General features: G+C 43.2%; 1 protein-coding gene across 4 annotated transcripts; it reads right to left on the bottom strand.

The window, feature by feature from the left end:
• Positions 1–3,437: 3,437 nt before the first annotated feature.
• On the bottom strand, positions 3,438–15,038 carry LOC118786157 (polypeptide N-acetylgalactosaminyltransferase 3-like). Of its 4 annotated transcripts, XM_036541230.1 has the most exons (11): positions 13,333–13,498; positions 11,937–12,527; positions 10,861–11,033; positions 9,735–9,884; positions 8,300–8,534; positions 7,916–8,033; positions 7,086–7,286; positions 5,062–5,193; positions 4,673–4,774; positions 3,961–4,113; positions 3,438–3,585 (listed from the first exon to the last, which is right to left on the bottom strand). In XM_036541230.1, exons 2-11 carry the CDS (start codon positions 12,431–12,433, stop codon positions 3,472–3,474), a joined length of 1,875 nt encoding a protein of 624 aa, XP_036397123.1. In that variant the 5' UTR covers positions 12,434–12,527; positions 13,333–13,498; the 3' UTR covers positions 3,438–3,471. The 4 variants fall into 4 exon arrangements, with proteins under 4 accessions (XP_036397123.1, XP_036397121.1, XP_036397122.1 ...); XM_036541228.1 differs by lacking the exons at positions 3,438–3,585; positions 13,333–13,498 and adding an exon at positions 14,827–15,038 and having other exon boundaries at positions 3,778–4,113; XM_036541229.1 differs by lacking the exons at positions 3,438–3,585; positions 13,333–13,498 and adding an exon at positions 14,831–15,038 and having other exon boundaries at positions 3,778–4,113.
• Positions 15,039–15,374: the final 336 nt, after the last annotated feature.

The raw sequence follows: 15,374 nt of genomic DNA, 5'->3' as shown, positions 1-15,374 counted from the left end.
GAGAAATAACACAAACACAAAAACTGGACGACAGGTATCGGAAAACACCAAAGGCGTTTTCTGTTTTGTTTTTTTTTTTTTTTGAACGATAAACACATGACTCATACACATTTTGCGGACAGGATCATTCAATTTCGGTTCTAGACGTCCGAACAAATTATACGCTACAGTATCTTTTTCCCCCACAAAGACCCTCGAGGGAAATTGTACCTTCACATTGACTGGACTCCCTGTGGAGTGAAATGCATTCTCTAGGCACAGGGCTGATTACCAAGAAGAGCAGCAGCCATGTATCACTATGCCACAATAGACAGTTCAGTGAATTGTGATAAATATGGTTTTAAAAAAAACACCTTAGATTTACCCAGACCTTACAAAGCTGGAAAAATCACTGTTAAAGCAAAATCAAGTAAGGACATTTTCATTTACATGACGCATTATACTACAAGTTGAACAATTACAGCTCCTACCCCATGGTAAATGCAACGCTCACATTTAGTTACATTTTATATGATGACAGTAATTTATGAGTGTGTTACAATAATTACATCTTGTTACAACATTGTTACAGTAAAGATACAGACAGTTGAATCAGTTTGTGACTTTAAGAATTTGTGAATGTATACACTTATGAAATTAGCAAACCTTGAAATTGTGAAAAAAACATTCAGCATTTCCTTCTAATTCAAGGGAACCGTATTAAGGCACTTATGAAATAATTGCTCTTACAGCAAGACATCTCTCACTTGTTCATAAATGCCAACAGTAAACACCGATCAGCTGAAATCTTAACATAAAATGAGATATACAAAGGCATTTCAAAAAGTAACATCACCTCAACCTTTATAAAACTATACATATAAAAACCTCCCAGATAAAATAAATTGTTAGTTATACACTTTTAAGACAGCCTGAAAAATGGCACTTCTATTCCTACAAATCATTTGCTCATATCATTAAGATAATATGTTCAAAGTAAATGACAGCTATATATCGAGCCATCAGAAAGTCTCACTATCTGTAAATACAGGGATAACCAACAGATTCCAGTTCCTTTCATCTTCCATTGGTCAGAGATTCTCCAAACATGTTGCCACACAAATGTGGGTAAAATACCACAGATTATAATTTTATATTTGTTAAAAACATACTTGCATGGCAGAATTCACTTCAAATACAACAAAGCTAAAAACTGAATCATTTCTAGCATGCTCTGTTATTGCTGAAGAGAATAAAGACCAGACGGTTATATGCCATATGGTGAACAATGACCCCCTTCTCTGGATCACCTCCATTCGTTAAGAAAAATAGACGTTTACTATCAATTTCAATGAGATATTTGAATAATTACAATAATACAATATATACATAAAAACTCTATGCAGTAGATCAACTACTAAATGGAAGTGTTTCAGCAGAGGTATTCTATGTACTTATCATGGACATTTATCCAAACAGAACACCAAAAACAAGTCTCACAGACATAGGACTACTAATATGCAAAAATACACAAGTCTCAAGGCACAATAAAGAGACATAATTAGAAATGCATATCTATATGCTGCCAATCTTTATAATATAAGTCATACTTTGGAGGACATTTTGATTTGTAGATGTGCAATGTTTTAACTCCCAAAATATCAATCACACACAAAATATCAATATTAATTTTGAAAATTACTCACAAGGGAGCACACAATTAAAAATAAATTCATAATTTCATCTGTCTTGACATAATTGTAGGAATGGAATTTTTACAGTAAGCACAGCATAATACATAGGAAATATTAACTATCCATTTTTCGCATTGTTATGATTGTGTGCTGTGCAGAGTTGTTCTTGATCTTGATCTTCACTAGAAAACTGATTATTGTGTGAATGGTCTTTACTTGATATAAATGCACACACCCTGTGAGAAACGTTACATCACATTTAAATAAACTTTTCTGGATGAATGGAAATTGATAAGAGGAAATTGATACACTGCCTGAACAATACACAGTCATCATGAAATATGACAAATCCCTGACTCAGATAGCTTAGTAACATGGAAGGCCTTCTGTAAACAAACCAACTGTGTGTGACCTAAGAGCTGACTGTTCTACTGCCTCTGACACAAGTAGGAAACAGCATGTATGTTATTGTGGTTTCATATTTTCTATTAATTTATTTTAAATCATTTTTAATTTAAATTAATTTTCAATGTATTTTTAGTTTACCATTATAATTATTTTGTGATGGATTGCCTCTTTATATTAACAATATGTTCCTGTGAAGAGAAAGAAATGGTGGATATACAGATTGGACAATTTATTAAAAAATGCAGTCAGATGAGATGAAATCAACTGATTTGAGCATGCTCATAAAGCATTACCTCTGGAGTAAAAAGTCAAAAGGTTACACTCACGTCTCCTGTCAAATATGCCAGTATTATGTTTTGGGATTGTTTTGCATCTGTGGGTCCTGGGGCCCTTGGTAAGATAGAAGGAGTCACAAACTCCAACAAATACCAGGATATTTGTCCCAAAACATCATTCCATAAGCAAAAAATCTGAGCTTGGCTAAAAAAATGACATTCCAGCATGATAACAACCTAAAACATTCATCCAAATGTACAAAGAAATAGTTAAATAAGAAAAAATAAATGTTCTAAACTGGCCATCTCCCTCTTTCTCCATAATTAAGTCCAATTGTTATGACTACAACTGAAAAAAAAATCAGTTTACCATCGAAAACCAAAAGATCTGAAGGCCCTAGAGGAATCCCGTGTGTCTAAAAACCAAGTCATCTAATACCAATACTACTTTGCCCTGTGCCATTTGATTAAAATTAAAGTGTAACATTTTTCAATTTCTAAAGGCAGAAAAAATTCAGTATGTACTTTTTTCTTCCTTGTACCTATTTAATCAGGCATATGAAGAAATATGTGGGGAACTATATATTCCAACACATTAAAATATGTCTTTGGTACGTGAATCTCATCACAAAAATATTGCATTGTTTATGTGCATGTCTGACATCTAACTATGAAAATGTACAGGTTAAAAAACAAGATAAACAAATTGTTTTTCACATATGAATTTCTCCCCACATTTCCTTTCATTGATCAGTACATATAGTATAGATAGAAAATCTCTACTCTATTGAACCTACCCAAGAAAAGATATATTATATGAGAGTTAGCTGTTAAAATTTGACGTGAGCATTTGACATCTATTATTCATCTGAAAGGATAGTTTAAAACAGAAGCGTTCAAGAAGAAAAAAAAAAAAGAATAATTTAAAAATTTAGTACCAACCTCCAGGCAAGTTCATGAGTCTTCACCTCAAGGGTTCAAAGCTACTCAGCAGTGTTCATGCTCAGTATAAAAATATTTCTTAAAAAAGAACCATATAAAACATTTTAAAAAGCCAGTCCATCAAGGCTTCATGGTGCAGACCTCTCCTCCCTCTCCAGACGGAGCAGGTGCTCTCAGGTGAACACCCAGAGCTGGTACCTGTCGGAAGGATTGCAGGGTAGGAGGGAGGGGTGCTCGTTCCGGGCACTCAGACACAGCTTCCACCCCGAATTCCAGAAAAGCTGGTTCTAGAGAGAACAAACAGACAGAACGGTGAGATAAACACACCAACAACTGGTGAGAGCAGAACTGCATGCACAAGTCTCCAACAACACCAACTGTCAGTCTTGCAGAAAAAAAAAGTTAAGATGTAATTTGAACTACAACAGGATACTGACTGTCAGTCTTAGAGGGGGAAAAAAGGTAATATGGGATTTTTTTTTCTCTATTGAAATTGCATTTCAATAACTGTGTTGGTCATGTGTCTACAGTGGTAGTCAGTAACCAGCAACGGCATGCTTGCACATCCATCCGGATGCCGGCGGACTGAGGTAACACGGACGCCTTCCGAGCGGATAAAGGGACAGAGCGTTGCCGCCTTGGAGCGTGCGCTCGAGCATTACCTCCCTCAACTCCCACTTCTGCTCGGCTCCAACAAAAGTGTTGCGTCCTTTATACTGGCAGTCCTCCAGCTTCACGGCTCCCTCCGTACCATGCAGACAAAGCTCCTTCTGGATGTTGTGTCTGATCTCGTGGTGTGTGGAGTACTCGAAATACTGCGGAGATTCAACGTGGAAATCAGTGAAGAATACGGGTAGAACAGGGCCAGTTTACTTTGCCTTGGAATAGATTCCAAAGTAGAACTCTATCTCAGTAGTGTGGTTGTTAAAAAATATACATTATATACACACACACACACACACACATTTTTTTTATGTAAATACGTGTATGTGTAAAAATATATATGTATACACATGTACAAAGTACAGGTAAATTAACTGATGTGCACATTTCAGTCAACATAAATCTATGGCATTTCCATGAAAGAGAGACAGAGACAGGTTTGTCTAGCAGACAGCTATCTCTGGAAGGCAACTCCACCTGCCTATGGCATTTCCAGGAAACAGAGACAGAGACAGGTTTGTCTGGCAGACGGCTATCTCTGGAAGGCAACTCCACCTGCCTATGGCATTTCCAGGAAACAGAGACAGAGACAGGTTTGTCTGGCAGACGGCTATCTCTGGAAGGCAACTCCACCTGCCTATGGCATTTCCAGGAAACAGAGACAGAGACAGGTTTGTCTGGCAGACGGCTATCTCTGGAAGGTAACCGCACCTGGTTTCCCCCGAGCCCATGGCAGGGGTACATAATCAGCTGCTTTCCTCCCTCGTTGTTCTCCCCGGCATCCAGACAGGAGTCTCTGCCCAAATTCTTCACCTGGAGGGAAACCGAAACGAGAGTGACGCACGAGCCGAGCGCGCCGGGCCATCTGCCTCAGGTGGAGGGGAGAGATCCCAGCACTGAGGGCTTCAGCCTCACCCTGCAGGCCCACAGCGGAAAACCACAGTGGTGAGAGCTGCATTCTGTGGTCTGGCCAGAGGGGCCATGTGTGTGGGGGGGGGGTTCGGGGCAGGGGATGGGGAGACGAGGGGGGAATGGGGGGGACTTGGGCTGGGGGCATGAAGTCTGGGGGAAAGATGGTAACAGCAGCGCACAGTATTTACCGAGCCAAAGTGTATCGGGTTGAGGTCAGGCATGAAGACCTCGGGGTAGATGTTCTTCAGGTACCAGGAGAAGCTCTTACACTGCAGACGCTGACGCAGGTCCTCGCGCTTGGACACGTCTCCGAAGGACTTCTGTGGAAAGGGAGGGGGGGGCGACTTTCCATATCAAACGCTACAGTCACTGTTTCAGCGCAGAGAGAAACCTCTGCTAGCACTTTGCGGGATCTGTACAACATCACCATTCCAGCTCATTCAGTGAGGGCCTGAGGACAGAACCTCTCACATATTTCCATTCAAAACAGACTAATTTGACAACTTTTCCCTTGATCAAACATACCCCCCATATAATTTTCAGGTGTACTGTAATCAATCATACATTTGATCCATTGAAGCAAAAATGGTTCACAGCCACCTTTTCAAATAATTCATCCAGTGTAATCCCTCACCTTTTAACACGTGGAACCAGACCAAACTGAATGACAGCATGCATGGTTAAAAGAACTATGAAAAGTATCTCCACCATTTTCCATTCCTGCGTCTGCACCTCTACGCTAGTTTTCAAAACGGTTATTGCGAATGGAAGAGCACATTCACAGAGCAAATAAGCCAGATGCCACTGAACTGGATATCAGTATCAATCTCTACCACATACTGTATAATTAAGCATGAGCAATACCAAATTAAATGTCTGTTACATTCTTGATATGTAAAGGAACATTTTATTTAAATATGCAGCTACTGGTGTATTATGTTTAAAATAATACAAAAGAAACACACCACACAAATTGACAAAAAACACCCATCCTCAACAGCATCCAGATAGTCTAGAACAGTGTTTCTCAACCCTCTCCTGGAGGACCCCCTGCCCTGCATGTTTCAGCTCTCTCCCTGCTCCAACACAGCTGATTCAAACGATCAACTGGTTATGAACTCCTGAAGCTGCTTAAAAACAAACTGATCATTTGAATCAGCTGTGCTGGTCCTGAACGCCTAAAAATGCTAGCCTCAGCGATTAATAAATATAAAATAATCAAGTGGATTTTTCGCGCACACACACACGCGCGCACACGCACGTGCACAAGCTACTATTCTACAATTCTACAATACCAAGAGACACTGTAAAAGTTTTATGTGACCATAAACATACCTCTACAAAACAGATCCTTAGCATAGTTATTTACAGAGTGTGGGCATAGGTTTTATAAGCCAATATATCAACATAAACATGTTTTGCAAGACCAGCAGTGAAGACTCTTGAATGAGTTTTACACCAGCCAGTGTTTGTGTAAGGAAAACACAGCAAGCAGGAGATGCCAATTTCTGAAAGACTGAAGCCGCACTTCATCTGCAGAGAGGACCGAGAAGCTGTCTGAACACAGCAGAAAGGCATTCTTCTGGAGGGTCGCCAAAGAGTGTTTACAGTCCACAGAAGAATCTCTCCGCTGTTCGTGCCATACAAATCCCAGGGAGGCTTTTTACCGGCTGGCAACAGCCAAGGAAGATATGCTGAATTTAGCAGTTTCATAATCGTTGTGGCTCAGGTGGACTGGCAATGCATTTCTTTTTTCTTTCTTTATTTCAGTGAGAAACCCTCTCTCATCTGCCTCCCATCTTGGCCTAGTTGGTGACAGTTACATTCTGCTCAGACTTTGTTCAAACAAAGCCTAATGGAGAGCCCCAGCGTGTGGCTGCCGAAACAGGACGAGCACTGGAACAGAGTTTGTCCATCGCTGGGGCCCTCCCGCTCTTAACGAAAATAAGGACAATTTATTCGCAGTACACGCCCACGCGGAGAGACAGCGTTCCACAGGAAACGCCCACGGGAGAGAGAGCACGGAGAAAGCAGGGGCTGAGTAATGCTTTAACAGGTTTGTCCCGTCACGGAGGGACGCCAGCGTAATGAGGCTGGGTTCCTGGGAATGCGTCACGCATCTGGACGCTGTCCTGTCGTCGGGAACGGAGATCCTGGAGGTGGGGGGGGGGGGGGGGGCGGGGGGTGGAGGGGTTGTGGACGAGCCTCCTACCTCTCTGGCCATCTGAGCGGCCTGCTGGTTCCTCCGGTAGAAGATCTCCTTGTACTCGTCCATCCAGACCTCGGCCAGACGCACCTGGTTGCGGGCGATCACCTGCGTGCCCTTGGGGAAGGTGTGGGGGCTCTTGGTGCGGAAGACGTGCCCCACGATGGAGCAGGGGATGATCTCCAGCTGTCCCCCACACTGCCACACCTGTGGGCGCAAAAAAAATCCGTACCTTTAGCCAATTACCGTTTACATACCGCCAAACACAAAATGTTCCTGCTATTAATCATGCGGAGAAGCGGGGATTCAAACTGGAACTGGAAAAATGTCCAAAATATAACCACATTTTTTTTTTAATGGAACAGAAATAGGACATGAATCCATGTATGTGGTTTCGGGATGTAAATGAGAGAACAGTGGCCAGCTGTTTAACCTGTGATAGCTGACCGCTTAGTGGTTTCAGTGGTTGGTGACTGTTAAAAGGGCTTTAGTAAGCGCTCTCACACATATGACAAGGGCTGTCTGTCCAGACTGTAGTACACAGGTGTGATGATGAGGTGTGACGATAAGGTATGTGGTATATATTTTATTCTCAGGAAATGAAAGCCGTTATTCAGTTTGGTATTCCCTCTTGTGCCACTTAAGCTCTTCCCCCAGTGGGAACTGGCATTAAACTCAAGATGGAAAGGCCTTGTCAGCTTTTACAATGTCCCAGTTCTCTGCTCATTTTTACCTTACAGTTGCTGGACATAAAAGAGCAAACTGACTTGGTCAGGACAAGGCAGGATGAGGGCATTATGCTTCGGTTACCTGTTGCTTGTGTGGGCCTCACTTACCCGGAAAGACATTTCAATATTCTCTCCACCCCAGATCTCCATCTCCTCGTCATAGCTCCCGATGTGATAGAAGTATTCCTTCGAGATCGAAAACAGGCCCCCAGCAAACGTTGGTGTCCTGTGCAGGAAAAACTCAATTTGTCATTTCAGTTCATAATCCATTCGGCATGGATCAGAGAGCATCCTAAAACCTTCCAAACCAGCTAGGTGAAGTCAACAGCTCAACAGCTTTACTGGATTTATTGGCAAATGCCAGCATTTCAAAGCTGTAAAATGACTAATAAATCATATATTTGGTCGTGCCAGCATTACTCATACATTGCTTTTTTAATAAATTATGCAGCTGATTGACAGCATGTTTGTTCAAATGGAAAAACACCTCACCTGATGGGATAGGTCTCGTCTTTTCTCCTGTGTTTCTCGTGGTCAGGGAGACTCTCCCAGCCGAAGGACAGGCCCCAGTCAAAGTTGCCCCGGTTGTGGTTCTGCCCGTAGGGGGAGGGCTTCATGAACTCGAAGGTGTTGAGGTCGATGGTGGTGATGTCTGGACTCACCACTGCTGTGTAGTTCTCTGCTATCCTGGCCAGTAAGGGCTCCAGCCACCCCTGGAAGCATTCACCTGACACACACACACATGGACATGGACACACGGACACACACACACACACACACACACACGGACACACACACAGACACACACACGGACACACACACGGACACACACATCTCATTAACCAGTGATCTAGTGACTGTGATGTATGGTAGTTTAGCTAGCTTCCCTTTTCTAGTCAGCTTGTACAAGTTAACTTAGGGTAGGGCTTGAATGGTGTTATGCTCACACTCATTGGTCTGGGAGTGCTGTCAGCCTGGTCTGACACTGTTGCTCATTCAACTTGAATGGATACAATTCTGTTCTTTTGTGCTAGAAGTCACTCTGGATAACGGAGTCTGCTAAATGAGTGTAATGTAATGTAATGTAACTACCAGCATCTCATAACGTGACCAGGATTTCAAATGCGCCATTTGAATGACACATGATTTTTACGTCACATTACCACATTGAAGAATTAACATTACCATTCTGAGACAAACCATTCATCCATTCTGTGCAATTCGACTGAACACTGCAAGATATAACACACTTCTGCTTAGACAAGCAAAGCATACAGCATTTGACACAGTATGATATTAGATAGTTATTGAGGCCATCCGTCTGCCAAGAGTGAGACTGCAGAAGTTACACTGACGCAGCAAACATCTTTGTAACGCCAGGCATGCCCATAGTGATAAATAAAAGAGCAGTGTGGTGAAGCCCTGCGTAGCTGCTCCTGTTGGGAGCTGTAGGAGGGTGTGCCCCAAAGCCGGCCATGTCCTCAGCCGCAGCAGTACTGTACTCTCTCCACCCGGTGACTCAGCGTATGACATCAGAGAGAGGCAGACTGAAGATCCACCTCGGTTCCACCTCAATCCCTGCCCCCTAACACCTGCTACTTCTTGCGCTTGCTGTTTATTTTACGTGCAGTACTGTGACGTGTTTTGGATCCTGTGATCGAGCGACTGAGGTATGGTAGTATACTTGGCTTGCGCTAATCAGGTTGCACAAGTTAACTTAGGGTAGGGCTTGAATTGCGTTATTCTCACACTCACTGGTCTGGGAGTGCCGTCAGCCTGGTCTAACAGTGCTGCGCATTCAACTTAAATGGATTCACTACTGTTCTATTGTGCTGAAAGCCACTCCGGATAAGAGCATCTGCTAAATGAATGTAATGTACCGTAACATGATGTAATGTGATGTAATGTAACGTAACGAGGGACTCACAGTGAGCGTCCAGGAAGGTGAGGACGTCCCCGGTGGCCACCGAGGCACCCAGCAGGCGGGCAGTGATCAGCCCCTTCCTCTCCCTCTGCCTCTCCACCCGCACGATGTGCAGCTGCTTCAGGTAGTTATCCAGCTCGTCCTTCAGAGCCTCTGTCACAACACAACGGCCGAGGAATTCAGCTCCGGGACCTTGGCCGTTTCACTCACTATTTACCCCTGTCATTGCAGCACTACACTACACTTCCATTGCGTAACACTAGACTAAACATGGTTGCAATGTAAATCTTGCTTAGATACTATACATCTGGAACCCAGAGGTCGCACTAATATTATGAAACTTACCGTAGTTGAACAAATGGACTTTTCAATGATCCAGTATGTCTCTCAGTTTTAATTTGAATATTACTATATATTACTACAAAGTACAAAGTGTCATGCTTACGGATTTCCTTTAACAAAGTTCAATATGAAACAGAATGATTGCTTCTGTTGCTCTTCACTGTAGAGATGACAAGTTAAAAAGATTAATGGTGTGATGCAAATTCTAACATTTTTTCATTACCTACAAATGGAATTAGTCATAACACATTTGGCTTTATTTGAAGTGTTTAGCATATCTTGTGTATATATATATATTCAAATGTGATTAAAGATGGTGGGATACGTTAAAAACCCATTTAATCCCTTCTAGCTGCTGCCTCTGGAAGCTGACACAGTGAGGGAGAATCACCCTGCTTTCAGCCCCAGCATGGCCAGCTGCCAAGTGAGTCCAACCCAACCAATGCCTCGACTACAGGGAACAGGAAGCGTTTTATTACTAAATCAATACGGCAGGCCATTCCCAGCGTATGACAGATTATGGACGGGCACAGAGGGGCTAGCCTGCCTCGCTCACCCATTCCGCCTCTCTCGAACCTGAGTGCAATTACTGACTCACTCCTCCACAAAAAAAAAAAAAAAAACCGCTGTGCTTTTGTCCTCTGTACTCAACAGCCACCTCCGCTTCCTGCTGAAGCCCCCTTTGGTAACCGGGACCTCAGTGACGCGATTCACAGCACAGCTAAACGGCCTCCCGGGCTGCGGTTTAATCAGGGCGAGCGGGGCAGTCACGCGGCCGGAGCTTTACCGTCCGCGCTGGCGTCGTCCACCAGGATGATCTCCTTCAGGAAGATGGCCGGGGAGGTGTGCAGCACGCTGTACACCGTCCTCAGCAGAGTGCTCCAGGCCTCGTTGTGAAAGACGATGATCACGCTGGTGGTCAGGAGAGGCGGACATCGTTTGAATGTCTGCTCGATGCATCTGTGGAAGGGTTAGAAACGCCTTTCAGCTTCTTCAAGAGGAGTTAGAGAATCCCTTTGGCTATTTGAGCTCTGCTTATGAGCCATGTTTTGTGGGTTTCACCAGCTGTTTTGACAGTGTGTCCACAGTAAAATCCAGTTATTTATGTACTGCACATGTGACATACGTGGTTTAAACTGTGATCATTTTAAATCATAAAAACATGAAGTGATTTTTCAATAAGCCAAATAAAAATTCAAACATTTTTTGAAACAGTCAATGGAAAACAGACAGATGTTCTGACATAGTTCTAAAACTGAGCCTACTGAATGCATCATGTCCTCAAAGGACAGGAAAAAACCTACATTTCTTGCTGCCGCAAGAGGTTTAAATATTTCTCCATTTTTAACTGCAGACTTTTAATCACTGCACTTACAAAGCTATTTCTTTCCCTGAAACAATTCCAGTGAACTACCTTACTAAAGGGCACAACAGATTCTTACCCAGCTCTCTGGTAATAAGGCTCCTTGCTTAATCATTATACCATACAGGTGCCTTTTTCACAAACCTTTCACATTTTGAGCTACTACTGTGGGAGGTAATGTGTCAATATGGGCACTTCTAATATAGTGCCAGCAGATGGTGCTGTTTCATCATCGGAACTACCGTATTACTTTGCATGACAAATTCATATTTCCTCATATTTGAAGGTATTCTTGGAATCTAACTCAGTTAAAGACTAACAATATATTACGGCCCTATCCGCTGTTGCTTCTGTTTTGTTTTATTTTTTCCATGGACATCCCTAGTTAGGCTGTGGAACTAAGCAGCTTATCATCCCAGTATTTACTGCTGTATTACTAAAGGAATAAGGAGGCAGTTTCAGGGGTGGATGGGGGGCATCGGACGCTCCAGAAGACGTACTCTGGCGGTCTGGTGTCGGGCCCCAGGTCCCGGCTCAGGGAGATGCGGTCGCTGGCGTAGACGTTGAAACAGTGCTTCTCCTCCCCCTTCTCCTTCTCCTTCTGCTCGGAGGGGCTCAGGTTGTCCGCGTGGAAGGGCTTCCCGGACGCCCCCGGGGAGCTGGGGTTCTGGGGCGGTCTCTCCAGCGCCGGCTTCAGCTCAGCCGCAGTGTAGTACCCCGGCAGGCAGGAGGCGCCCTCGCCGCTCTCCGGCTGGCGCACGGGCGCCCGGATCTGCATTTTGGGCATGGCGTCCCGGAAGTTGTTCACTGCGCCCATCATCAGGTCCAGCATGGTGTCCCGCTTTCCCACAATCCCCTTCAGCCAGGGCTCCTCCTTCAGGCCCTGGCTCCCCACTTCGCGCTGGATCAGGAACAAGAAGGTGACGAAAACGAGGGCCACGAGCGCCAGCTTCCAGGGGTGCATTCGCCTCCTGAAGAGCCTGCGGAAGGCGGCCATGTCTGCTGGGAACGTCCGACAAGTAGCAGGGCAGCTCGGAGGCAGAAAGTCATGAAAACGTGTCTTAGGTTGGTGGCATCATCGGGAACTGAGGCTAGAAGGTAATGAAAAGGCAGAAACGTGTTATTTCTAATACAGACTGTCACTGTATTTAACATGTGCATAAATGGTAGCCTTCAGTATGACAGTTATACACAGATATATTCAGTTAAAGAAGTTCACAATAATTTCAGATAACTTCAATAGTTCAGAAATATTATAAAAGTCCAAATTAAAACAAAATCAGGGCTGGAAATAGTTCTCTTTTCTTTTGACCTCCAAAATATTTCATCACATGTCAGATCTTATTAAGAGGACGTGAAATTCAATGACATACCCATTCAAATGAATAACACATATTTGTCTTGTCACACCACAGTTCATGTTTCACTATTTAAATTACGCGGAGTAATCAAAGAGAAGCGTCTTTCAAGGCATGCTACTCATTGTTCATCTAAATAACTCGCTGACGTAAATGAACTTGAAGAGCTTGATTACAAAACATGTTCTTAAATATCAACAGTTACATCCTGTCACGTATGAAAACTCAATCATCTAATGGGTCAAGAATAGGGGAAAGCAGACATTTTCGCAGATAATGATCCTAACTGAAGGCACGGAATATTACTGATAACTTCAAAGTGAAATCCCATTGAATGGCACACTGGACAGTGCAGTATGCTAGGGACGGAAACGTTTAAAAGAAATTTTCTATCGTATATCTATCGTGAGAAACTTCACCGATATATCATATAAAAATCGATGTAACAACGTGTAGCAAAGTAAGACGGAACCGACATCAAACTGTTCAGTTCTGTGTTGCTTTTAACACGACTTTTCAAATTAAAGGACTTTCTTACCGTATCAAGATACAATACGCGACATACAACGGCATTGTTAGAGTAGCTGATCTCAAATAATTCTTTGAACAGCCTCCAACATTATTCGTGTCCGATTCCAAAACCGAACAGGAGCTGAAGTCCGGGACTGGAACAACTCAATAACGACAGTCAGCACTATCAAGCAGCGCACTGCAATCTGTGCAAACTACTTCCGTCTCGTTGGATCCAGGTGGGTTCGTTTCAGGTAGAGGGCGGAGAATTAGTGACACGCGTGCGTAGAGAGCGCCTCTGAGTCGCAAACCAACCCACACCAGGGTGCCACACAAACACCGGTAAAACATCAATCAGCGCTAAGTAATACTAATTTTCAATACATATAAACATGGTCGTGATCTAGTGTATAGTAAACGTCAACGTTTCATTGATTCAGCTGAGTTTCATCGAGTCAGTTGTCACGTATGGTATATGAACGTACCTAATGAAGTAGAATCCTTTCGCAGGAATATCATACAGCCCACCTTTTGGGTGGTATTCCTCCATGTCTAAGTGACACGTAGTGACCAAGATCACCATTTCCTTAAACAATTTGTTGACGTACTTAGCAATTTTAATGTACAATTAAATCTGCAATACGTCATATGTACCCACAGATGGTACACATCATACAACAGATCTTGTATTTGTAATTTGTTTAAAGACATGCCCATTAGCCAAACCGATATATGATTGTCAGACGACACTTCACTTTTTCAGTATTTCTCACTCAGTTCTTAAGAGCATTAAAACTTGGGAAATAAATTAGGTTCTCTCATTCGTTTCTTGAACTTAAAAAAATCCACATTCACGGAGCCACGATTGCCTGCCGCAATATTAAGAATAGTTTCTCCCCAGCAGGACACCACTACTGATCTATAGGAATGTCAATGCTGTACGTAATAGGATTTGTTCTGCCGACCATTCATTGAAACTGTTGCTGGGTTACAAACAGCCGTGGAACGCCTGTCCTTTCAGTCGTTCGGTACCCAACAGAGCTAGCTTTGGGGATCGGATGGAGGAAACCCCGAATATGAACAGGAGGTAGGCTAGTTTAAAAAGTACCAAGTTTCCTCTGTACATACTTCAAATACAAACGATTACCTTCTTAATTTGTGAGCTTTCTATAAAATGCTTGATCACAAACACAGTCACCATATAGCCCTACGTTAGTTTGGAGGGTAAATAATTACTGATATCCTGTAAGCAAATGCGTGCAGGTAAGAAACAAAACATGCTTTCGTGACTATTTGAAATACTCCGAAGACTTGGTGTCAAGACCAAATGTGATGCATTGCATATGACTCAGAAGAAATACGAATGTAGCCTACAGTTGCGATGCATGAAAGTAGATCCTGTTTCCATGGTGAAAGAAGGCGAAAGTGCGCTGCGAAGTGTAAACTTGATTTTAACCACTTAACGTTAGCCACTCAACCAAATGCACTAACAAACACCGTGCGCACAGAAATTTAAACTTACCCACATTTTGGAGAGTCGAGGACATCGTCCACAGCGTTCACGTTTGCAGAGTCATTCCTGACACGTTAATTACCCAGCGCTCAGGAAGATAAGCCGGGGGACGGGGTGACCATCCGTGTGAAAAATCCCCGGCTTGCTGGTAGTTTTCTGTTAACCCGCGAAGTTGCACCAACTCGTCTCACCGCTATTCATCTCGCTCTCTCTCACAGGAACTGAAAGCTGCTTACACCAGACATTATGTGCGAAAGAATAGCCTTTCGCGGTCGGTGTAAAGAACAAGATTGGCATGCCTCGCTGTTTCCAGTTTTAAGGATGGCATTGCCCCCGTTTATTTTGTGTGAATAAGAGATATTGCCGTCCACGGGAGCCCAAGGTTCTGAACAATGAGGAAATTGTGATGAGACCCGTGGGTTTATTTAAATATTATAATATGGTCTGTGCGCATCGAGTTCCTCAATTCTCACTTTTAAATATGTGTAAACCTAGGACTACAGTGCACTCTGATTACAGGAAACACCGATACAAGAATGAACTGCATGTAGTGATCA

Source organism: Megalops cyprinoides, chromosome 11 (assembly GCF_013368585.1).
Source record: "Megalops cyprinoides isolate fMegCyp1 chromosome 11, fMegCyp1.pri, whole genome shotgun sequence".
NCBI classification, from domain to species: Eukaryota; Metazoa; Chordata; class Actinopteri; order Elopiformes; family Megalopidae; genus Megalops; species Megalops cyprinoides.
This window is presented reverse-complemented; position numbering and strand designations above follow the sequence as displayed.